Raw genomic sequence first — 24,886 nt, forward strand, 5'->3', positions numbered from 1 at the left:
GATCACAAATATACGCAGTTAAGATTTGTAAAAGCGCGGACAAACGCAAGATGCGCTCGGATGCGCTACACGCACTGCACCTTCCAGGAACTCGCCGCTTTTAAACGTGACGTCATTTGTTTGAGTAAACGATTCGTTGATGATTTAATATCTTATACCTTTACTGCAAAGGTTTATTAATGTCTATGAAATTATTTCATTTATGTGTGTCAATTAATGTCTTTGGTGTGTTCTAATCATGACCGATTGTCGTCGTGTAACACAAAACAAGCGTATATTTATTTTTCCTTTAGATTCTTACGTAATAAATATTAAACAGGGGGTGGAGACGGCCTATTCTTATTTTTTCCTATTTAGGGGGTAGACAGTCAAAAACTATAAAAATAGTTTACGTAATAAACGAATGGCCTCTATATTTATAATACAACACTGTTCCACTTAATTACATAAACTTTAATTTAATCTTTGCTTTAAATAAAATCGTTGACATTCAAAACGCCATTTTTAAAGCCCACAGATTATTTACATCTCCACCAATGTCAATAAATAAAGGTCGAGTTTGTCAAATTATCGTCCTCCTGCCATTGAAAGCGACCATATGTAACATTTATTTTATTACACGTGTAATCTACGGAGCTGACAAAAATATATTCTTAATAATATAATTGAGCTAATATCATTTGATAACATTTCACATATAAATTCGTCTGAGGTGATCGGCCGTCGTGATTGCGTTGCATTGAGGACATATTTTCTTGGCACGCAGCGATTGTAGCCAACAGACCTGGAATAAAACGTTTCTTTAGTCCAATTTATGAAGTCCACCCCTAAGGGGGTAAAACGGACGTTGTAACTGTGTTTTATAAATTTCGCGCGAGTAAAGCCGCAGAATCGGCTAGTGTATAACCTTACCTCGCAGTACACGTGCCAGCACTGGATCGAAACGGCCGGGGATATATACGGTCCGAGGCAGATAAGACACTTCGCCTGAAAATAACACAAAATGTATTAATATTTGATTCAATTCAATAAAAACATCTTTGCCGAACCGTTTTCCTACTCTACTAAAGCGATCCAGCTGCGATTCGGTCTAAATTGAATCGGAATTTTTATATAATATCTTAACCGATATAAAAAACTAATTCAATTCAATTTTTAGTTTAATGGCTTTTAGTTGCGCCGACAGGGCACAGATTATTGCGCCAATGTCACGTAGGAGAAGACACGAATGAGATTGATCGGTTGAGGTACAAATTCAATTAAATTTTGAAGACTAGTATATTAGTATCAATTTAAACAAACAGTTAATCATAATAAAAATTAAAACGTGCGTCTCGGGACGCCCGGCAGAAGTTACAACTTAAACTAATTCAAGTAAAAAAAAATACATTTCAAGATAGCTTGATCTTTTTGACAGATGTAAATCGATCGACATAACTTTGCAATGACGAACATATTATTTTCTTAATTTAATCATTTTAAAAATATTAAAAAAAATACATATAATACAAGAATTTTAAGACTTTTTCTATTATATATTACTGCTTTAAAGTAAAGTAGTGGTTGAGGTCTCTTTGGCTGGTATAACACTTTTTAGAAAAATAAGTTAAAAAAAAATTGAATTCCAATTAGAATTACGCATTCCATCGTTCCATCGACTGTTATATATGTTATGTTTTCTGTTTCCCATCACTAGCCCGTCTGTCAAAAAGATCAAGATGACTTGAACAGGGTATCGTTTGTAAAACGGATTATATATTTGGATTAAATATCTATGTTGACGACCGACTTCAGACGTCCCCCTGTCTCTGTTCAACATTAGATCGTCCGGTTCGTGAGAAAGAGACGAAACGAATGTGACATCGAAATCTCATTCATTCAATCGCTTCATCTCATTCTCGCAGACGGGTTACCGTATAGTTAAAGAGAGACAGGACGAATGTTACATGCGTTTGTTATCGCACGCAATGCCATACCGGAGCGACAATTATGAACGATATTTATAGATTTTTTTTAAATGCAGTGAAAACGGTTACCAGTCAATATCGAATCATTTGATAATAATCTAACCTGATGTATCCGACACATGCCTATATGGTACTTTTTTTTTTTAAAAGATAAAATCCTCACGTATCAAGAAAATGTGGGATTCCATTCGTAACAACTAGTTTAAATAAATATATTGGACAACATCACATACATTACTCTGACCCCAATGTAAGTAGCTAAAGCACTTGTGTTATGGAAAATCAGAAGTAACGACGGTACCACAAACACCCAGACCCAAGACAACATAGAAAACTAATGAACTTTTTCTACATCGACTCGTCCGGGAATCGAACCCGAGACCTCGGAGTGGCGTACCCATGAAAACCGGTGTACACACTACTCGACCACGGAGGTCTTAAGTTTGTACTTAAATTTGTTAAAACAAATGCAGGTTGCCTAACAGTTTTATAATCATACGAAGTCTCAGTGATTCTTGCCCGGGTTCGATCCCCAACTTACGTTAAGATTTACATTTTGAATATCAATTATACTCACTTCTAAAGATGAATTCTGCTTTTTTTCCAAATCTTTTATCTTTTCTTTCAACGCTTGTATCCTTGTCTGTAAAAAAAAACAAAAAAAAACACAATAATTAATTTATTGAATGTACGAGCAAAAACTTAATTATTTTGTGTCAAATAGTAATGGGTTCATAAAATACAATACCCTGACCCGAGAAGAACTCATATAGGAAACTATTTTTTTATTGTCAGATAGGTAGTCTGACTGGCATGTGGGCCACCTGATGGTCACCACTGCCCCTAAACATAGGTTCTGTAAGAAATTAAAAATGAAGCAAGCTCGAACCTATCCGCATTCGTCTGGATTAGTCCGCATTCGTCTAGCTCTATCCGCATTAGTCTCGATATACCCGTATTTGTCTGGATATATCCGCAACAGTTTGGATCTACTCGGTAGAATCTAGATTCCAAACCGGTGGTAGCTTCACATAATATAATACTTTACAAAGACGACTCAAAAGTGCTTCTAAAAGCCTACTTGAATAAAGTACACCTATTTTGATTTTGGTGACGAATACCAGCTCAATACTGTAAGCCGCGTAAAACAACTTCGCTCCAATAAACTTTACCTCTGCACTTGCTTCCACGATGCCGTTCGGTTTCGAGGTCGCCTCCTCCATTACGTCATCCACGTTTTGTTCCGTCTCCTCGTCTTCAACGGGAATATCCGCCTGGAATAAAAACGTTAAACTAAATTAACGGAAAGAAAATTTAAAATAGACTCACTCAAATAAATAGATCCAGGCTAAGGGATCGATTACGCGATTCGCTGAACGATTTTGGTTTATCGTATCCGCTGCGTGCACGATCGTAAGATTATGAAAGGCCGTCATCTCCGTTCAAACGCTTCTATACAACAATGTATGCATAGTCTATTCCGACCACGAGAGGAGAAGAGCCAATTAAACGGCATTTGACGGCAAATTGACGTGATTTAATTAGTCGAGAGCCTGTCTGATATTCACTATGGATTTGCGAAAAAATGGCGTCTTGAAAGTCGACGAAACTGTTAATGTTGGAATTAAAATTAAAGTGGAAATAAGTAGTTAAGTAATAACGTTGTATGCAAATGAGTGTAGTTGGAAAATGCAACAAATGCGGATAGAGCCAGATGACTGCGGATAGGTCCAGACAAATGCGGATAGAGCCAGATGATTGCGGATAGAGCCAGATGACTGCGGATAGGTCCAGTCAAATGCGGATAGATCCAGACATATGTGGATGACATAATGTTCACAACTGTGAAATTAACATACCAGTGAGTTATTGAGACTTAACTTACATCTGGTGCAATGCGTGATGGCGAATACTGTGCTGGACCGTACAGTTCCGTGTCTTCGTCGCCGTCTACGACCTGATGAATTATTAATATTATATTTAAATATATTATTATTAAAAACTAATGTATAATGATAAATTAAGAATAAAAATCTCACCAGAGCGCGGTCAGTGGAGGCCCGTCGCACGCAGGTGGCGGGTCGCGCCTCGGAGCCCTGCAGCGCCGCCGCGCGCACGCGCCACTCGCCGCACCACTGGTACTCCGCACCGAAGCCCGACGGCTCATCGTTCTATTCGTTTCGAAATAAAAACAACTATTGGAATACTTGCAAAAGGTTTTCGGTATCGGTTGGTGTTCCGGAGTACCGGGGCGCATTCGGCGTCCTGGGCACCGTCTAGTACCACATACCCTCACTTCCGCGTGGGGAAAGCGCGTTTTATCAGCGAGAAAAAGAAGGGTTATCGGCGCCTTATCCAAGTTTAAATCTACGACAAATACTTCAGAACAAAAACGGATCCCTTGGGGACCATCTGCAGCAGCCCAGAGTTAAAGTTAAAGTAACAACCGAACACGACTTGTAATTTATTTGACGTGTTAATCCATGTACCTATTATATACTAATATAATCACAACTTTGCAACATATTATGATACATCACAGATATCATATAAATATATAAATATTGGACAACATCACATACATCACTCTGATCCCAATGTAAGTGGCTAAAGCACTTGTGTTGTGGAAGATCAGAAGTAACGACGGCATCACAAACACCCAGACCCAAGACAACAGACAACTATGTAACTAACTAAATAATGATCTTTTTCTACATCGACTAGGCCGGGAATCGAACCCGGGACCTCGGAGTGGCGTACCCCTGAAAACCGGTGTACACACAACTCGACCGCGGTGGTCGTCAACTTCTATTACAGTGAACTCATTTGAGTATCTATCTTATAAAATTGCAATATCCGAAATACAACTAAAGACCCTGCGATAATTGTCCTTGACACGGATCCCCCCCCTTAATTTAGATAATTACGACTATTTTAATACGTAATATATACGTAATATATAATCATAGTAATATTATTTTTTGAACGAAGTCTTTTACGTGGCTTACTACAGAGTGAATTTGTAGAAATCGTCGCGTAAGAAAATTCTTTATGGCCCCTATATGCTATCTCTTTCTCCATATATCTGTCTCTGTCTATTATATACAGTTTTATACAAAAATATTTAAGCTTATTTTTTGTTATTGTTTCAATTCGCGCGAGATTCTTAATAACAATTTCATTTCTGTCTTTGTTTACCATCTATACGTATAATAAAATTGGAGTGTCTGTTTGTAATATTAAAATAACCGCTTTTTACTAAACGCATATGACACTGTACTTATACAAAAAAAAAATAGTGTCCGTCTGTTTGTTTGTTCCGGGTAATCTCTGGAACGACTGGACCGATTTTGACGAGACTTTCACTGGCAGATAGTTCATGTAATAAGGATGAAATAGGCGTCTTTTATTTTAGAACTGTATCAGAAATAAAAATAAACTTACGATGCAATGTCCAAAAAACTTAAATTCAACCGACCGATTTTGATCACGGCGGCCGATCTCAACGGAGACCAGCCAACTACGCAGGAATATATTATAGTTCACAAGTATGTGCTTAAGCACAGATGTACTCCCTTTTCCTATACTCTTATAATCCTATGGGACAGCACATCCGACACAACCAGAGACTTTAAAAATAATATACAGGCGACAGGAACTTCGTTCCAACTGAGTACCCCAACACATCCCTTTTTTGGTTTTAGTTACAATACAAACCCCCTCATTATCACAGTAACCCACCTCAACGTCAATACTTCCATCCTCCGAGCTCGTATCTGGTATATCTTCGTCCATCTCCGCTCCTGTTCGTTTCAGGCACCGTAGAGCATGCCTCTGTAGTCTAGACACGGGTAGAGTTGCATTACACACGGGACACTCCCCCTGCTGTGGGGGGGGACTTCGTCGACGGGCCCGCAGTCTTTTGAGTCGGTTTGTGTGAACTCGCTGAAACAAAATATCAATAGAATTTATGTTATGTCAACATAATGTTAATATCAACTAAATATATATGAGAATTGTTGTCATCTATCACATGAAACAATTGCCAACTAAATAAATAAAAAAACTACACATTCTATGACTATGTTTTATAGCTCTCATCTGACAAGTGTCTTGAGTACATTGTGTGAAAAGAGCCTTAGTTACAAATTAACTTACTCAATAAAAGAGACCAGAAATGCAGTACAAGTAACTGATATATAAAAATTCAATTGTACTTTACCGAGATAATCTGTATTTAACTCCAAAAGATTCGATTCGGACATTGTCTGCTTATATTAAATTCACTCTCCGAAGCGGTTATATGGGGGCTGACGGTTTTTGCGCTATGTGAAAAGTGCAGGTAAAGCCACAGGTTCATTCAATAAGAATTATAAAATAAATTAACACGAGTTTTGTTTAATTTCACACAAGTAGTATGAAGTAGCTGTTGTGAGTGCATTTTACACATTAAACATAACAAAAATGAAATTAAACACTTTCATTATTTTAATCTTTTTGTTAATTGTTCGTCTAAAGAATCCCTTGAAAAATAATTGAAAAAAAAACCCTACAGGGGTTTTTCAGGGGATACATTTCTCAAATTCCTAAATATGTGGGGATAATGACCAACTTCTCATCATTTATTAACATTGAATTGATGTGATCTTGAATAACATAATATGTGCAGCCTTGAAACTTTGGAAGTGAAATGAAAGTGTATATAAGTAGTTAAGTGTAATAGTGTTGTATTATAAATAAAGATATATTAATCGAGAACTGTTTGTAATTATAATACTTGATATTAAATATTGAAAATGGTCCAAAAAAAATCAAATAATCTTAAACATTCACTTTTATTATTTATAAAACATCTTAAATAGTTTAAGATTTTAGTTGTATATTTTTTGAAATCTTTGCAAATATTGTAGAAAAAAAATTTATATTATATAATTTGTGAAAAAAATACAGATATATTTTTTATGGCAGATCATTAAAAAAAATACTTTTAAATAGTTAGTCTAATGCATGTATTAAGGTCAACCTCAAAACAAAAATAAAACTTCAATAAAAAAAGAAAAAAAAAATCTACGAATTTTTTTTTAAATTTATTTCGAGCCTTGATATTTTGCCGTAGGTATTAATTTTTAAAATCATCTACTACTATTACAAAAGTGATTTTTTTTTTAATTTAAAAAAGGTTTGTGTACCTGATAAACATCGCTGCCGAGGCACCCGCTCACATCAACATCACTCTGATTATCAACACTAGAACTAGATCCAGGCATTGGGTTAGAACTCCCGGGGCTATTAGCACTTAACTTACGTTTAGAACCACCATTAGAAAGTTTATTTAGCCTCTCCACTTCCAAACATAAATGAGTATCTAATTCACCCTGTCTGATAGTACAGCTGCATACAGGACAATTCGGAAGTTCCGTGACTTTTTTCCTACTCCTAACACAGTTTAAAATAACGTTATCATCAAAAACCGAACCAAAATTCGAATTTGGAATTGTATTTGAACTTCCTTCCATGTTATACATAACTACGGGTAACATTTCAAATGTTTGTTGTTGATTCACAGTTCAAAATCTAATAACATCGCGGGTTTTGTTGAATTAAATAGTCATTTGATTATTTAACATCGTTTATAAAAGTTCGATGATGATGTACGAACTCGTCTTGTCGACACCGCCGTCATTATTTACGTAATTTACCCTAATTATTGTAACCGAAACAATAATAAATAAACGCTAAGTGTTTTTTTTATTGGATGGGAATTGACATAACATTTTGATTACTGACATCTGTCATATAAAGTAATAAATCTTTAGTCTATGATCCTATGATGATCTTTGCAAATAAAGACTGACATACACTGTAATGTGTAGTACATACAAAGCGGGGTAAAATTTCTTTCTTTGAAACGGATTTCTTTTACGTCGCTTTTCAGCATGTAAGGAAAGAGTGTTATGCCAAGAGGGCTGTTTTTTCCTTTCTGTGCCTTTCTATTATATACGACTTAATATGACATTATGGAAACTTATTTTTTTGTATTATTCTTAAACTTTCTTAATTTATTTCATCGTGTCTGTTAGTGAATACATAATATATAGTGAAAGCAACTTCTTTTCAACAGAGTATTCCGCGACACATCTCTGTTTTTTTTTTAAATGTAAAAACAAATAATTATATTTTTCTGAGTCTTACATTATATTAATCATATTTTATTATGAATAATACTATAAAAAAATAATAATTCAATGTAGATTTAAAATTAACGCAATATCTGTACAGTGAGACACGAAACTACTTTTGATTTTAGGTATCGGAAATCACAACATGGTATAAAAATTACCATCATTCATTATGTTAATCATTTTAGCATTTTTCAATCAATTTGTTTTTGTTCAACTTAACGTATTTATTAAAATAAAAGAAGAATATTTTTTTTTCATACTTTATTTAAGACACTGCCCTACCTGCTAGAAAAGAATACTGACAACCGACTGAGTATTAATCATTTTATTGGTTAACTAATCATTTGTCTCAGCACTAACAAGAGTTTCCACAGCATCACCTCCATCAGGCTGAAAAAAATAAATAAAAATATGTTACTGATTTCCTCAACCTTATATTATTTTACGAAAGATTATTTTGATATATTTTTTAAACACTGTGCTTTTTCTTAATTTAGAATTTAATTGGGAATGTTGTTTCTTGTAATACAGTATTTATAAATAAAATTATTTACAGTTATTCTGAATAATACACTTTGAGCCTTCATTTATATAGTAAGTTATCATTAATTTACATAATTAGCAGTATTTTGTTACGTCGCTAGAAACAGTTTGAAACAACGAATATTTCTGACAAGAATTGTTTATCTGAAACATGAAGCAGCATGCGATATCGTTTGAAACATGATATAAGCTCTGAAACTGTTTGTCTTCGTCGAAGAAACATATTGTATATATATTCTCGTAACATTTTTCTATTAAACATTCCACGATTGTACTCGCTACAAAGAATACGTTTCATTATACTCGCAAGCACCTCATAAAGTGGCGCTTGGAGCGGCTAACGGCGCAACGACGTACTGCTACAAACAAATTATAAATCTGTTATTGTATTTTGATACTATATTTATACTAATATTATAAATTCGAAAGTAACTCTGTCTTCACGCTTAAACTGCTGAACTGATTAAGATGAAATTTGGCATAAAGATAGTTTAAGGTCAGGGACATAAGCTACTTTTTAATTCACCCCTCGAGGAAGTAAAATTGACGTGACGGTCTATACGCTAAAGGTAAAGTTTTATAAATTTCGCACAGGTAAAGCCGCAGGTTTAGCTAGTCCTATATATATTGGTAGTCATGTAAAGACGTACTTCTAAATCAGCAACAGTTAAAGGAGGCTCATCCTCTCGCAGCACCGTCTCACCATCCAGCTTCTTAAGTCCAGGGAGACGTCTTGCTGCCTCAGACCTCCAAACTTCCAATTCGCAAGCATCGTAAAGTGGATTACCAACGAACAATAGATCTTCTAGATTAGGTAGTTCCTGCAATGCAAGGATACCCCAACCTCAAATACACCATATGTCATTGAGACTTCTTGAATAGCTTTTATTTAGTACTTAACTTGCCTGCAATTTATTGAATTCACTCCATTCTTTTACAAAATTGTTGCTCATATACAAAACTTTTAAATTCCTCAATACATTGATTCCCTTCAATTTTTCAACCAAATTATAAGATATCCAAAGTTCTTCTAACGTATCGCTAAGTGATTCCTAAAATTTAAAGATCATTAAGGATTTTTTGACAGCATTCAATAAACCATAAAAGTCGATACGAGTATTACACTATCCAGTACACTTACATACATACAGAATCAGAAATATGCACCTTAAAAGATCGGACACATTCAAGTTACTTCTAAATATGTTAGAGCCTCGGATATATTAGGAGACCAAATATTTCCCAAAATGACACGCAACGCTTAATCTTCGTAACGTAACATGTCTAACATGCGTCGCAACATTATACGACGTATTTACGAAAGACAGGACATATTGCGAGTTCTCACTACAATATGGAGCTTCTGTATCGCGCATCTGAGCCAGGCGTTCCTGTGACTTCTATAAGCACTGACTTGACTTGCTAAATGTTTTGGGACATTTTTCTCGCAACATTTATAGCTATTGAGCGACTCATAGCCCATTATGAATCCAAGGCTATATAGATAAAAGTATACTCACCATTCCTGAAAATGATTTGATATAGTTCCTACCGAGTGATAAAACCCGTAACTTCTTGAAACTATTCAATCCTGTCACCTTTTCGATCATGTTCGTGGATAAGCTAAGTTTTCTGAAAACAACATTATATATCAAGTAAAATCATATTATTTTAAAGAAATATAAAAATACTGTTAGTAAAGATCTTCTAATAAAGAGCAGCTTTCGAAACCTTATCTATCATGACACATTACATTTCAGTTACTCCAATCATTTCATTTATTTAACGTTAAATATAAAACAAGCGAACCCGGCAATGTAACGCACCTCATTTGCTGTAGGATACAACGTGTTGTAGTCCGTGTGCGTGAGAAGATGAGAGCACAAAATGGCGACCGACATTATTTGTAAAAACTTTTGGTATATAGTCATTAGTATGGATTAAAGGAAATTGTATGATAGCATGAATTAAAGTTTTAAATACAACTCGTAAGAATCTTCTACCTCTTCTGTCGTGTATTATATTCCAACAACAAAAGTAATTGAAATAAATCAACATTGTATGTAATATATTATGTCAATCTGCTAAAATTATTATTGTGTAAACCCTTGTTGGGCTTTGTGCGAACTCGGCTGGGTATGCAGTTTAGAAGTTACTTGTAATTCCACCGCCAAACTACAATACCTAATATTGTTGTGTTTCAGTTCAAAAATCCATCAACAAAAGACATAACATCTTAGTTTCCAAGGTTGGTGGCGCAATGTCTATAAGCGCAAAGCGGTGGTGAACACTTATCATCAAGTGGTCCAATTACTTGTCTGCCTGCGAGATTTATATATTTAAAAAAAAAAACTAAATTTTGTTTTTAAATTTAAATTAATAAAGTATTACAGAAATATGTTTTTATTTTATTTTATTTAATAATATATTGTATCATAAAATGAACCCATTAGTTTATAGGAAAAAAATATATATTACTTACTCGCAATTAACTAAAGAAGCGAGGGTATTATCCATTTTTTCTATAGGTGGCCATTGAAAAACTAAACTAACTTCTGTAGCCTGACTCGCATGTTGACCGGTTTTTTCTTCCCAGCGTTTAATTGCTTCTTTTATTGTTGTAGCTTTTGTAGCCATTTAATTGAATTTATAAATTGAGAATTTTATTTGACTGAAATTAAACAGAAATCGTAAAATTATAGACGATCTTTTGAAAATTTTATCGATGTAGTAACTAAGGTAGTTACTGAGGTGTATTGTTACGATTTAAACTATTTATATTAATTAATTTATAACTATTATTTGTTTTAATATGTCTAACTGAGTATTTTTAGTTATTAAATTTTACTATATTATAATATATAAGTAAAAAGATTGTATTTTGAGAGTACCATAGACAAGAATATTTTTTTATTCTGTTCTAGGAGCAATGTCCTGTCAATCTGTATTCTGTACATATATATATTTGTATTGTATGTAACCTTTATTATCGACTCACGAAATGGCGGTTTACTTTATCTAGAAACGTCGTATTCGTTAAGAACTACCGATTAGCGGTTATGTGATTGTACTATTTCTATATTATAAGCATTCAGACACAATGCATTTTCGGTAAATGTCATGTCATTTTGACATTTTTAATTTTTTCACAAACTCCATAGTACCGCATTTTTCTTTTATTTTCTTTTTTTTAATTAAAAAAAAAAAACGAGCACCAATCTATTCCCAGAATCGGATCGAAGGTAAATGTAGTAGATAACATATTTAGTTTCTCTCGAGTGTAACTATTACTATTAAACTATTAAAAATATTATAGAGATTTATAAAAGTGTAAATTAATAAATAATATTAGCATTGTTTACTTTCGTAGTGCCTACGCCAGTTCACACACTTAGACTGAAAAAAAAGTTTTGTCAATTGTAAATTCCCGCTGTTTTGATAAAATTTTAAATAATATATGAAATCATTGCATAGCGTTATGATTTATAATACGTATTTTGTGAAAACTCTAAAATAACTTGTAGCTACATCATTACGGATGAATTATTTAGAGTTTTTATTGACATTCTAAAAGAAACTTATAAGTTATAATTTTATATTATTACAGAAAAATGACGACTCGTAACATTCGAACAGTTAATGTAGTTCCTATACCTAAAATAAAAGTGAGTATTTTACGTTATTCTTTATAAGAAACAATTTACCTCAAACAGAGCTTAAACATAATTTTAATTCATTAAAATTATTACAGAAAGAGAGATTTAGCGATCAAGAAGACGAAGACACAGTGTCGTGTAGAATCTGCAATAAGGGCTTCATAACAGAAAAGGCTCTGTTAAATCATGCAAGAGTGGAACATATAGATGAATACATGGCTGGGCAAGATTTGTGTCTAAGAAAACATGTAAAGCAGGTTAGATTTTAATCTTTTACTAAATCAAAATAATTTATTTTCAAAATCACACAAATTCAACTGTATTATAAATGCAACTGTTGTTCTAACAATGCTAACTATATTTAAGCATTTAGATTATTGAAATGCAAGTTATATTTGAAACATTTATCTGTCTCATTAATATTTGTTCATTATCAATGCATTAATGCTCCAATTTGGTGGTGGTAGGACTTTGTGCAAGTCTGTCTGGGTAGGTACCACACACTTATATATTCTACCAGTATTGATGTGCTCCCGTTTGAAGGGTGAGTGAGCCAATACAACTACAGGCACAAGGTTAATAACATTTGAGTTCCAAAGGTTGGAGACACATTGCTAATGTACAGAATGGTTAATTTTTTGTACATCATGTAAATTGATTGATCACCTTGATGATATTTTAACAATTCCACCCTGCAATTATGGGAAAAGAGACATGTTAAAGCATTATATTTTTAAATATTGCAGAATGTTAGCATAAACTTTATATTTAAGAATTTTTCGATTGATTATCCTAATATCTGATTAAACTAGTTAAAATAATATGATTTTGCTATTCACAATATTATTTACAGAAACGTAAATACACAGAGGATGAAAAGCGTACCATTGAATTGAAAACAGAGGAATTGATATCATCGATGGAACCGACTGATATCATGAGCCTGGCCTCAAATGACGTCAGTTATATTATAATTAAGGCTAACGGGCAACCGGAGATTAAGAAATGGAAGAAGGATAAGTTAAAGGTAAGGAGAGGACATTTTCAGAGATACTCTATAACGTTGAGAATTTTTGTTACAGAGTAATACTTTAAATACAGATGTCTTATAAATGAATTAAAACATAGTAAGGAAATATGCACATGTAGATGGGAATCTGCTGTGTTTCACCAAGCTTGTATTGAAGGGGTGTTGTAGAGTAAGCTCAAAACTTCTCAAAAGGGAGGGTGGACTAGATACTATGCTACCACAAGTTTTTATGATTATGTATGCCTGACCAAGTTCAGTCATGGCCATTGTCAAGGAAGTGGCGTAGGGGGGGGGGGGTGGAGGACGCGGTCTGAACCGGGCGGCACTTTGCCGGGGGCGGCGCTGCGAAACTTTTTTTAAAGAAATTAAATTTTTTGCCTCACACGCTTAATAATTAATTTTCAAAATAAAGTTTCACTTGCTCTCACCTAAATAAATCAAGTGCGTTCAAACTCGATAAGAAATTAACTGTCAAAAGAAGATAAGAAATTAAAATTGTCTGTCAAAAGTGTTACTCGTACTACCAAAATGTCGAAAACCGCCCGTTATTTCGACTTCAAATTCGATAACGATGGCAAATTTGGAATCCGCACCGGGTGCTTGTGACCTATGCTACGCCACTGTGTCAAGGGAGACTTCTAAACTGCTCAGAACAATATACTGTCCAAGTATGGGTGCAAAAACATGTACTTTTTACTTGGTGGGAGGACTTAAGCAAGCCTATTAGATATTCTGCTGCTAAACAACAATACTCAGTATTGTTGTGTTGCAGTTTGAAGGATGAGTGCTCCAGTGTAACTACAGGCACATAACATCTTAGCTCCAAGGTTGGTGGCACGTTGGTGTAATGTAAGGAACGGTTATTATTGCTTACAGCGTCAATTTCAATGGTAAAAAAAAACTCTGATAATCTCGTGGGTTAGAAATACCATCACAAACATGTTCAGTTTGGGAACAGAATTAATAGTGATACAAGTTTTCCGAGGCGTGGACACGTTTCCACTGTCAACTTCCAAAGTTCTTACTGAGATATTCTCAACAGAATAATCCAGTAACTGCGTTTTGACCCGATCCAGGGTTTGAATCAAGGACCAAATTAGACTAAAGGGTATCCCGTTGAACAACAAAGCAGTAATTTTTGTACAATAGACATAAATGTTTATAATATACATCTTAGAATATATTTTTGCTAAATTTATAATTGTTTGTTTATTAATAACATAAATTTTTAGGTAGAGAAAGAAAAACCTGAGAAAGTTGTAAAGACTGTTGTAAGGAAGGAAAGAGAAGTAAAAGCTATTAGGTGAGTGTTATGAGTTAAGAAATTAATTTAATCTCTTGTTGGATTATTATAACAATATTTTATTTGATACACTTCCATATAATAATTATTATTTATTTAGAGGTCGGTTGTCAGGTGTCATAAAAAAGCAGCCCGTGTCCTTGGGCGAGTTTCATAGCAAACTTCATCAAATTTGGTTGAGTGGTTTTGTAAAAGAGCAACAAACAGACAAATAGTTACTTACGCATATATAATATTAGTACAGATAATGTGTTAAAGTTAGATACCTTTTGACCGACTTTGGAACTGAATACTGTTTCTGTGGAACTGTAAATTTTTAACGATATTACACATTGTACTTTACAGCGGCCCGTTCGAATGCCTGCAGCCGTCGCCGCACAGCAGCGAGGGCCTGTGCCACCAGATGTTCCTGTCGTGCTGCGCGTACTCCGCGCACCACCGCGACGAGCACACGCGCCGCCGCAAGGCGCTGCGGTGCCAGGTGTGCGAGAAGCCGCTCGCCCTCGCGCCGCAGGACGCGCACGCCTGCCAGGTAGGGGGGGGGGGGGGGTCACGTACGCAGCAGGACTGTAGTACTTCTGTACGGGTATTTGAGCACAAGTCATATCTCAAACGTTTAAAAAACAAAAACAGGCATTGCAATTCATGCTGGCTTTAGCTATGATATAATATAACATAAACAATGAATAAATTGTTATTAATAATGAATAATAAATGAATATTTTTCAGATATGCGGAATGGGTTTTGAAAATTCCAAAGATCTATTCGACCACAGTCAGACGGCGCACATTAAACTCAAACCCTTCCAATGCACGATATGCCAGAAACGCTTCACCCAACAAGGGGGCGTGCAGCAGCATATGCGAATGCACACCGGCGACCGGCCATTCCCATGCACGTTTTGCCCGAAGGCCTTCACACAAAAATCTGGCCTCGATCAACACCTACGGATACACACGAAAGTGAAACCTTACAGATGCATCATATGCAGTAAGGCTTTCTCGCAGTCCGTGCACCTTCAGCAGCACATGCGGACGCACACTAACGTCGCACCATTCCAATGCGGGATATGCCAGAAACGCTTCAAGCAGAGCAGCCATCTAAACTACCATCTGAAATACCACAATCCAGCGAACATGACCGATGAACAGAAGGAGAGATACGCGAAGTTGGTCCAGCTGATGGGTCAAGGTGAAATGGTCGAGGTGGAGATCGACACTAGCCAACCGGAAGTGATGCTGGAACAGGTGCAGAGCGATGACATTGCGACGTGTGTGGTCGACGATAGCGGGAACTGGTGTGAGGTGAAAGGTGATGAACAAACATTGTGATCCAAATGGTATTTACATAAGTGAACTATGAGCTGTTTCCATAAGTGATGTCCCATCGCTGGTCGAAGGATTATTAGGAAACAAGAATCTTCCAGAATGCTGTTTCGTGCAAATTAAATGTATTTTTGGCTCAAATTGAACACTGAACTTTAAATATGTAATACTGTATATTCCGATGGTAGGATTTTAAGATAAACAAACTTTAGATGTTGCATGCAATTTGCTTATAGCTCTGTTATATTACACAACAAACAGTTCTTGATTAATATATATTTATTTATAACACAACACTATTACACTAAACTATTTATATCCACAAGTATAGTCATTTTTTTACAAATCCATAATAAATACCATAGATAATTTTCGATCTTACAGTGTTAGACCAATGGTGTCGTCCCAATTCAAGGTCAAATTAGTTTGTTTATCTTTATCCTTTTTATGTTATTTATTGAACTCGGCTTTATTATTTGTTGCAAGATCTCGTTTTAGTAATTATAAGTATGTCACTGATAAGCTACTATTCATAATGTTTTTTTTTTTAACTAAAATGTGCTTAGAGATCTATTCACTCAGGAAGGCTATAGTAATAAATTTATCTATATTTTTTGCTGTATTAACTTTAGTCAGTTCACACACACTAAAACATTCTGTGAACAAGCGGTCCACTCACACTAACATAAGCCGTAATGGGTGGATAGTTATTTATAAATATAAATATACACATGGAAATAATATAAAACCTAGCTTTATTTGTTATAGAATAAAACTTAAATTGACGAGATGTATTAACAAAAGGCCCCTTTGCAATGGGGGCCTCGTGAATTTTTTTTACTGTAATATTAATTATCATCAATGAATTTGTTAATATTTTCTCGTTCTAATATCGCAATGTTGTAGATTTAGATTTTCATAGTATTTTAATTGTATATGTCATTAAATTATTCCTTATAGTGTGTTTTTATTAGATCAGACTAGCTATCCAACGCGGTTTCGCAAATATAGACTAAGATTCCCTTTATAAAGTTTATTCCGTAATATATATCTCGCGGGAGACAACTTTATTCTCCCTGACGTCATATATTACAAGTCCTGTGGGCGTCATGAGGATTGAATGCGAACATAACAAAGTATTTAACTCTTTCGTACGATTTAATTAAATTTTCACAATGCTAAATCATAAAAGAACAATCTAATTGTTAGAATTGAGTATGTAATATCGAGAGCACATTTCTTGCTATTTTTATATATTTGCACTCAATAATATTAACTACTAGTGTTAAACATCGATAGACTATCGATGGTTAAAATGTTAGCGATAGTATCGATAGCTATCGATGACCCATGAGCAACACTATCGATAGCTTCCCATGAGCAATACTATCGATAGCTCCCCATGAGCAATACTATCGATAGTGTTGCAAAAACCATTGCTTGTAACGTAAACTATCCATAGTATTGCTTACAGAGAGCTAGCGATACTATCGATAGTATTGCCGTAATCAATAGTATTGATCAAAACGATACTATCGATATCCTGAATAGTTTTCGAAGTCAACTATCGATAGTTCTGCAACGCTGTTAACTACATGTACATACGTAATTCCCGCCAAAAATTTAAGATGGCGGTTTGAGGCGTATCGTCTATTCTGATCGGTTGTGACGTTTGATGCAATATTATATTAGTAGCTTTGAATTATTTAGTAAGATTTTAAACGACAACAAATATGACAGTACAAAATTTAAAATGTAAACAAGTATTCCGCCATTTGCTCAGACATATATAACTTTACATGGCGACTGGCGCGCGCCAGTCAAATTCCCCTCAATAAAAAAAGAAAATATCTTTACTTCAATAATCATATTTTAACCAATTTAAACATAAGTTTAATTAATTATATATCTAAACTTTCATGACTCAGTCTATTGGTGACATTGAAATCCGTATAAAAGCCTATTCTGTCGTTTTTGTATTTCTGTCATTCAATTAGACGAACGCGAATAGGAGACTTTATATAGCCTATTCCAATTAATGTAAAAAAAAAACAAATCTTTGATTTACGTATATATAACTCAGCTATATTGTGCACTACTAACAGTTTATGATTAATATATCTTTATTTATAATACAACACTATTGCATTTAACCACTTATATCCACATTAATTTTACTTCCAAAATTCCGATAAGTTTCGTCATCGTTCAAAACGTCATTTTTCGCAAAGCCATAGTGAATATCATAGATTAATCAAATTCTCGACCAATGATATCGCGTCAATTTACTGTCAAATGTTGTTTATTTGGTTTTTCTCTGTTATGGTTGGGATATAGTATAGTATTGATAGTTAATATTTCTTACGGTGCCTAGTTTATACAGTACAACAGACATTAACAGCCTGTAAATTTCCCATTGCTGGGCTAAAGCTTCCTCTCCCTTTGAGGAGAAGGTTGAGCATATCCTACCACGCTGCTCCAATGCGGGTTGAGGGACACATATGTGGCAGAATTGATTGAAAGATTTCCTAATTTATACCTCGCACAACCACTCCGTAGAACCAGCTTTCGTCGGCGGTTTTTTCGAACCTATACGACTTGGGAACATTCAAGAAAAGAGTGTACTCCTTCCTTACCTGCAAACCCCCCCTGTGTTGCAGATGTCCATGGGCGGTGGTAATCACTTTCCATCAGGTAAACCTCCCGCTCGTTTACCACCTGTAACATAAAAAAAACCTTTACGATATAAAAAAATGTTTATATCCTACCTGCCTACCTATTTTATAAATATAAACCTATAAATTGTAGGGTACTATTAAAATATATAAACATAACATACGTAAACATTATATTTAATATATATAATGTAAACATTATATTTAAAATTAAATTATATTATTATTATATTTTACAAAAAAATCATAGAAATGAATTTTATTTCGTACTCTAAGTAATATATTCCGTGAAACGAAACGTATTAACATTTTCAACAAGTGACCTCTGGTGTTTGATAAACAATTGATTCATTTGTTGCCAGCATAAGTTTATTTACCATTTTTGTGGATATGTTTCGTTTATTTATAATAATTTATAGTGTATCTTTTTTAATTGAGCTAAGATCTCATTCTTCGAGAAATTATGTCAGAGAAATTATACTAAATTATTATTTTAGAAGAAAAATGCAAAAGCATTATAATAAACGACTATGATTTTATCCTAAGCATATTAATATGCTTATGACTTTAATTTTATGTTCCTAGTCTGCCTATCCTATTTGGATTGGATTGAATTGACATTATCATTAGAAAATACAAAATCTAAAAATATAGGTGCGTAAATAGTTAGTTAATAATTATGCATCGTTAATGATGTTCATTAAAAAGTAGTTAGAAAAAATATCATTTGTATAGAATTCATTTAAATGACAACTTTTCTTGATATTTCATATCATTACAATTATGATTACAAGTTAATCCGAATAACAATAATATGATAAATTATTATATTTAATAAGATAAGTTACGTGTAATCATATTTCAATTGTAATATTAGTTGTAATATTGTTATAGATTTTAATTACAAGGCTACTTTTAAACTTATAACTGGTATTATTATGACTGTAGTTGTCAAACAGAAGAAGGAAGTCGGCAAGCAATTTATTATTTTTACGTATACAAGTGATATTATTACATGAAATTTAATTTTAACCCCGTATCTAAGCATTTTGAAACAATAATTGATAAAGCTAGAGCTCTATAGGATGTGATTGGACACCTGTGGCATCGATTGTTATGAACAACAGGTAATTTTATAGGTATTAATGTGTTGACATAATCTAAATTTAATATTCCTTGCATGTGTTGCGTTGGTGTGTACTTGTGTGTGTTACTGTGTAAACGTCAAAATTCTCGGAATCCGGCTGGAATGAATTTTGTTGCGGACGTACACGCTTCGTTCAATACATGTAAAATAGTTTTTATTCTCTTGCCCCGGGCAGAGCTTCCACTTCCCAAGCTCGTGTAAGGGTCGACTTGAAAAAATAAGTAAGTTCTTTGTAAACTATTAATATTTAATACGTAGTTAAACATATTTTTTATTAATTCAGTGTTTATCGTTAAGGTAATTGATTTTCAATCTATTATTACGGCAGACTCGCTTCGTGATTTAATACGATCGCATAATGTGGCTTATCATGATTTCTTATACTATGTTTTACTTAAACTTAGATAAAAATTGTGATTCACATAATGATAAATGATTCAAGATATTTAAATACAAGGTTTTTGTTTGAACTATCTTTGTTATAAATTTTTTGATATATCTAATAAGATAACTCCATAAATAAAATATAGAAAATTAATTTCCTTCAACTATATTTAATTTTAGTTTAAAAACAATATACGAAATTTTATAAACACAATAAGCAATCTTTGTGTCTGTACAAAGTATTGTTTGTCTCAAATGGCTTTACCTTAAAATGCTATTTAGTCATTAGTAAAATAGTGCTGTATTTTTCTATCGAATGTTAAATGAAAGATGAGAAAAAGAGACAGCAGTGTTTAAATAAATACCTGCTGCACAATGTTTATTTATATTTACCAAACTTGGGAACCAAGATGTGCCCCTTATGCCTGTATAGCCTTTTACAATGGAAGTAGAAAAAAAGATAAACAAACCTTAGATATTCATATTTCATGCCATTTGCTAAAAACTCAGCTATATTGTGCACTACTTAGAGTTTATGATTAATATATCTTTATTTATAATACAACACTGTTACACTTATTTCAACTTTGATTTTACTTCCAAAATTCCGATAACAGTTTCATCGACGTTCAAAACGCCAGAATCCATAGTAAATATAGATTAATCAAGCTCATGACCAATGATATCGCATCAATTTGCTGTCAAATGTTGTTTATTTGGCTTTTCTCCTGTTATGGTTGGAATAGAGTGTAGTTACACTGGCTCACACATTAGCAAGCTTTTTATTGGGTTTTATTTACTTTGATTGAATATACTCTATGACTTTCCCAAACTTTTTCTATCTAGAACATTGCCATATAAATTTGTAATGTTTTACATAATATGTCCAGTCCAATTCAACTTTAAATTAAAATATAAAATTTGAAAATTCATAAACAACTCGTGATTGTAAATATTTACATCATATAATACTAATAATATAATTTGACGTTAAACTTGTTTCAGAGTGTAGATAAACAAAGAAATTCCTACTAATGTTTGTTAAATATTTAAATGATTAATCTTGATCACATTTTGGTGCTATATTTTGTTTTGTTGCACGTAAAAATCTGCATTGCAAAGAAAATATACTGAAAATATGTATTATATGTACGTAAGATATTTATTTCAGTCAAATAATAAATTATAACAAGAGGTAAAGTTAAATAAAGGAGTACCTGCGTATCCCAACGTTGTCTCGGTGAAATTAGATATGTATTTACTCACCAAGTCCAGGCTAAGCCGTCCAAGGTTCTAACACAAAAAAATTGGCCAAGTTCGAGACGGACTCACTCACGATTGGTTCCGTACCTTATCTTATATTTTACTTACTTTTGATTATAAAACTATACTCGGAAATGATAGTCGAATTGTAATGATAAATTGTTTATAGATAGTAAATGATAAAATTGTCCGATGAACTTAACTAAACTTATTTTTGCGTTATCTATTGTACGAACGTAGGGTCTTCCTGCTTGGCCTTATGGCCGAGCCGGGTACGGGCATCGAGGCTTGCCTCCTAACCCGGGCGTGTCCTCTGCGGTAGCACGCAGCTACCGCGTCATGCTATTCTGACCCGATGGGTCAGGGTCCTATGGACCCAGTGGTATGTCCGATGTTGATGATAAGGTTTGTCTGATCCGATTGGGTGTCATGTCCGAGTGGTTGTCATATCCGGTGGTTGCGTCGTCCTATTGTTGCTGCTCCAAACCGTCTTCGTCGATGCCTGCGTCGGGGCAGGTGGTCGGCGATAGCAGGAGCTCACGAGGTTGAGGACGCCCGTCAGGTGGTCTCGCATGTAGTGGGGCTATGCCGTGGAGGTGTCTGCACGCGCTGTTGTCCGCTCTTGCGAACATTGAGCGTGCGAGATGGCGGACGAACTCCTCCACGGTGGGCGTCCTGGTGTCTCGGTGTATGACGTCGTTCCTGACGTACCTCGGAGCTCCGACTATGAGACGCAGGCATCGGTTCTGCTGGATCTGTATCCTCCTTCTCTGGCTCGCCGAACATAGGGCGAACCAGGCGGGAGCCGCATACGTCAAACGCGAGCGGACGTAGGCACCGTAGATCCTCAGTTTGGTCTTCAGTTGGAGGCGGGATGCGAAGAGGGTGTGCAGCTTCGACCGGGCCGCCGCAGCATGGTTCACCGCCCGATCAACGGTGGGAATCATTTGCAGCGACCTGTCGATGTGACACCCCAAGTAGCAAACTGAGGTCTGCCACTCCACGTCCTGGCCTCGGAGAGTGAGTTGACGCATGGGTTTCCTGGCTCCGACTAGCAGAGCGGCCGTCTTCCCGACGTTGACGGCCATCCTCCACTTGTCGAGCCACTCCGGAAGCAGATCCAGCAGGCGCTGCATTTTGTTTGCAGCGACGATTTGGTGATAGGACGACGCGAAGAACGCGCTGTCGTCCGCATAAAGGGCCAACAGCACGTCCTCTTCACCCTCACGCAGATGGTCGCGGAGGGTGGGAATGTCGTCCGTGTACACCGCGTATAGACGCGGTGACAGACAGCTACCCTGGGGTACTCCTGCTCGGATGGGGCGCGGTTGGGAGTCCGCGCCTTCCACCGAGACGTAGAAGCTTCGGCCTTCCAAAAATGACGCCACTATTCGCACCATCGCGAGAGGCGCCGAGGTGTTCAAGAGTTTAGCCAGGAGGCCGGCATGCCACACCCGGTCGAAGGCCTTCTCCATATCGAGAAAGACCCCGACGGTGGGATGCCTTCTGTTCTTCTCGCTGGCTAAATGGCTGAGGACTCTCGTCAGCTGGAGCGTCGTTGAGTGGCTGCTGCGGAACCCGAACTGCTCCTCGCGCAGGGGCAGGTGAGGAGTGAGTCTTCGCAGTAGCAGACGCTCGAACAGCTTGGCGATGTGCGACAGTAGCGTGATCGGCCGATAGCTTGACGGAAGCCGGGGGTCTTTACCCGGCTTCGGCAGGACGATGACCTTCCCCGTCTTCCATAACTCGGGGAAGTGTCCTGTTCGGAGTATCCCGTTGAATGTCCTCGTGAGCGCATCGAGGCATTCGTTGGGTAGCTGCATCAACGCGGCGTTGGTGATCCCGTCTGGGCCTGGCGCCTTCCGCTTTGGTAGTCGGAAGACTGCCTTCCGCAACTCGGACAGGGAGATGAGTTTGTCTTCCTGGAGTGGCGGAATCTGGGCCGACAGGAACGTTTCCACTTGCTCGTGGACCGCCGCGTGATGTCGGACGACATTCGGGTTTGTCACATCCGGTGGGTTCGGGGTGAACTGCACCTCTAGATGTTCCGCCAGGATTTCTGCTCTCTCACTGGCGGCGTATCTTCTTTTACCCGCTCTATCTAGGAGCGGGTAAATTGGTGAGTCCACTCCGGACAGTTCCTTGCAGAGGCGATAAAGTGCCGTGTCATGCTCGGATGCTCGATCGATGGTGACTTCCCAGTGGTCATCATCGAGAGCCGCGAGTGCACGCGACACCTCCTCTGCAAGTCTGTTTAGGTCACGCTTCACCCTCGGGCAGCGCGTTCGTGCCCAGAGTCGGCGAAGCTCCCTCTTCCTCCGCAGTTTGGCACGGAGCGAGCTCGGTAGCTGGTCCCGACGTCCGTTGGTTGTTCTGTCTACTCCACCACTTTGTGTGGTGGCTGCTTCTTTGGCCTTTTGGATCGCCTCGGTGATTGCGGAAGCAGCCCCTTCGACATCGGCAGGTGTCGATATCGGGACCGTGAGCTCGAGCCCCGTGAGTTCGGAGGAAAAGCGCCTCCAGTCGACCCGCGATCTCGGGGGACGAAGCACTCTGAACTCCCGTTCGAGGGTGAGCGTGACGAGTATGGGCAGGTGTTGCGTGTTGAGGTCGTAGTTGACCTCAACATCGATGGGGCAGTCTAGTCCTTGATGCAGCACTATGTCCAGAACGTCCGGCTGGTGTATTGCGGCCGTAGGTATGTGGGTCGGCGCTCCTGGACCCAGCACACCATAGCCGTGACGTTCGCTGTCCTCGAACAGCTGCTTGCCGGTCCAGTTGATGACACGCGAGCCCCAGGCATGGTGCTTCGCGTTAATATCACCAACTACCAATGTGGGCAGCTGCGAGCTAAAGAGCGTCTGGACATCGGTGCTGCAGATTGACATTCCGGGTGGCTTGTAGGCGGCATACAGAAGGAGCTCCATCTCACCAGCTTGCACACGTACTCCCTGTGTTCGCAGACTCACGTAGGGGGCGTGCGCGAGTTCTTCGTGTACGATGTCCCTCCTCACAAGGGCTGCCGTGCCTCTGAATGGGGCGCCCCGTGGGGAGACTTCGTCGCGCCGGTACACGAAGAAATTCGGGATGCGGAGCTCTACTTCTTCCGAGAGCTTAGTCTCGCCCAGGAGAATGATATGCGCATTCTGCAACTGGGCGAGTAAGGTTAGCTCTCGAATGTGGCCTCTGATGCCGCCTGGGTTCCAGTATATAATTCTCAGCTGGAATTTAGCTGCGCTAAGGAGGCTATTCCAGCTGAGATCGCCGGTATGATATCCTGGCCTTGTGTATATGCTACCAGGATAGCCGTAAGCGCCTCCATGAAGACCCGGATGATGGTGGTAGTGTCCGGGTCTCTTCTCATCGGTTGCGAAGGCGCGTCCCGGCGCTCGGCCTGTGCCACCCTTAGG

The 24,886-nt window shown here is 37.0% G+C and overlaps 4 protein-coding genes across 9 annotated transcripts in view; 2 read left to right on the forward strand and 2 right to left on the reverse strand.

The window, feature by feature from the left end:
* Nucleotides 1–454: 454 nt before the first annotated feature.
* On the reverse strand, nt 455–7,746 carry LOC113391385 (E3 ubiquitin-protein ligase Rnf220). Its single transcript, XM_026627336.2, has 8 exons — nt 7,157–7,746; nt 5,709–5,912; nt 4,007–4,138; nt 3,853–3,924; nt 3,140–3,241; nt 2,545–2,610; nt 913–987; nt 455–784 (listed from the first exon to the last, which is right to left on the reverse strand). The coding sequence occupies exons 1-8, from the start codon at nt 7,505–7,507 to the stop codon at nt 692–694; spliced, it is 1,095 nt and encodes a 364-aa protein (XP_026483121.2). The 5' UTR covers nt 7,508–7,746; the 3' UTR covers nt 455–691.
* A 692-nt stretch (nt 7,747–8,438) lies between these two features.
* Nucleotides 8,439–11,375, reverse strand: LOC113391395 (dynein axonemal light chain 1-like). The gene is made up of 5 exons (XM_026627355.2): nt 11,175–11,375; nt 10,213–10,324; nt 9,598–9,744; nt 9,343–9,513; nt 8,439–8,539 (listed from the first exon to the last, which is right to left on the reverse strand). The coding sequence occupies exons 1-5, from the start codon at nt 11,327–11,329 to the stop codon at nt 8,486–8,488; spliced, it is 639 nt and encodes a 212-aa protein (XP_026483140.1). The 5' UTR covers nt 11,330–11,375; the 3' UTR covers nt 8,439–8,485.
* Nucleotides 11,376–11,660: 285 nt separating this feature from the next.
* LOC113391381 (zinc finger protein 596-like) lies at nt 11,661–16,278 on the forward strand. Its single transcript, XM_026627331.2, has 7 exons — nt 11,661–11,934; nt 12,300–12,357; nt 12,444–12,605; nt 13,202–13,375; nt 14,611–14,681; nt 15,027–15,213; nt 15,411–16,278. Exons 2-7 carry the CDS (start codon nt 12,304–12,306, stop codon nt 16,011–16,013), a joined length of 1,251 nt encoding a protein of 416 aa, XP_026483116.1. The 5' UTR covers nt 11,661–11,934; nt 12,300–12,303; the 3' UTR covers nt 16,014–16,278.
* A 3,331-nt stretch (nt 16,279–19,609) lies between these two features.
* LOC113391367 (signal transducer and activator of transcription 5B) overlaps nt 19,610–24,886 on the forward strand; it is a 40,073-nt gene continuing 34,796 nt past the window's right edge. For 4 of the 6 annotated variants that reach the window (XM_026627305.2, XM_064220137.1, XM_026627309.2 and 1 more), the window contains exon 1: nt 19,610–20,054. The gene's annotated coding sequence lies outside the window, so the exon portion shown is untranslated. The remainder of the gene's footprint in view (nt 20,055–24,886) is intronic. The other 2 variants (XM_064220136.1, XM_064220135.1) reach the window with 2 other exon arrangements.

Source organism: Vanessa tameamea, chromosome 31, assembly GCF_037043105.1.
Source record: "Vanessa tameamea isolate UH-Manoa-2023 chromosome 31, ilVanTame1 primary haplotype, whole genome shotgun sequence".
Taxonomy (NCBI): domain Eukaryota; kingdom Metazoa; phylum Arthropoda; class Insecta; order Lepidoptera; family Nymphalidae; genus Vanessa; species Vanessa tameamea.

What these genes read in the sequence shown, in the direction of transcription:
- LOC113391395 (XM_026627355.2), bottom strand. Translation starts at nt 11,329, where the DNA reads ATGGCTACAAAAGCTACAACAATAAAAGAAGCAATTAAACGCTGGGAA. An exon ending in GCTTCTTTAGTTAATTGCGA is followed by an intron (nt 10,325 to 11,174) that starts GTAAGTAATATA and finishes TGTTGTTTTCAG; the next exon opens with AAAACTTAGCTTATCCACGA. An exon ending in GTGAATTCAATAAATTGCAG is followed by an intron (nt 9,514 to 9,597) that starts GCAAGTTAAGTA and finishes CTTGCATTGCAG; the next exon opens with GAACTACCTAATCTAGAAGA.
- LOC113391385 (XM_026627336.2), bottom strand. Translation starts at nt 7,507, where the DNA reads ATGTTACCCGTAGTTATGTATAACATGGAAGGAAGTTCAAATACAATT. An exon ending in ATGGAAGTATTGACGTTGAG is followed by an intron (nt 4,139 to 5,708) that starts GTGGGTTACTGT and finishes CGAAACGAATAG; the next exon opens with AACGATGAGCCGTCGGGCTT. An exon ending in AGCAGAATTCATCTTTAGAA is followed by an intron (nt 988 to 2,544) that starts GTGAGTATAATT and finishes TGTTATTTTCAG; the next exon opens with GCGAAGTGTCTTATCTGCCT.
- LOC113391381 (XM_026627331.2), top strand. Translation starts at nt 12,304, where the DNA reads ATGACGACTCGTAACATTCGAACAGTTAATGTAGTTCCTATACCTAAA. An exon ending in GGAAGAAGGATAAGTTAAAG is followed by an intron (nt 13,376 to 14,610) that starts GTAAGGAGAGGA and finishes ATAAATTTTTAG; the next exon opens with GTAGAGAAAGAAAAACCTGA. An exon ending in AGGACGCGCACGCCTGCCAG is followed by an intron (nt 15,214 to 15,410) that starts GTAGGGGGGGGG and finishes AATATTTTTCAG; the next exon opens with ATATGCGGAATGGGTTTTGA.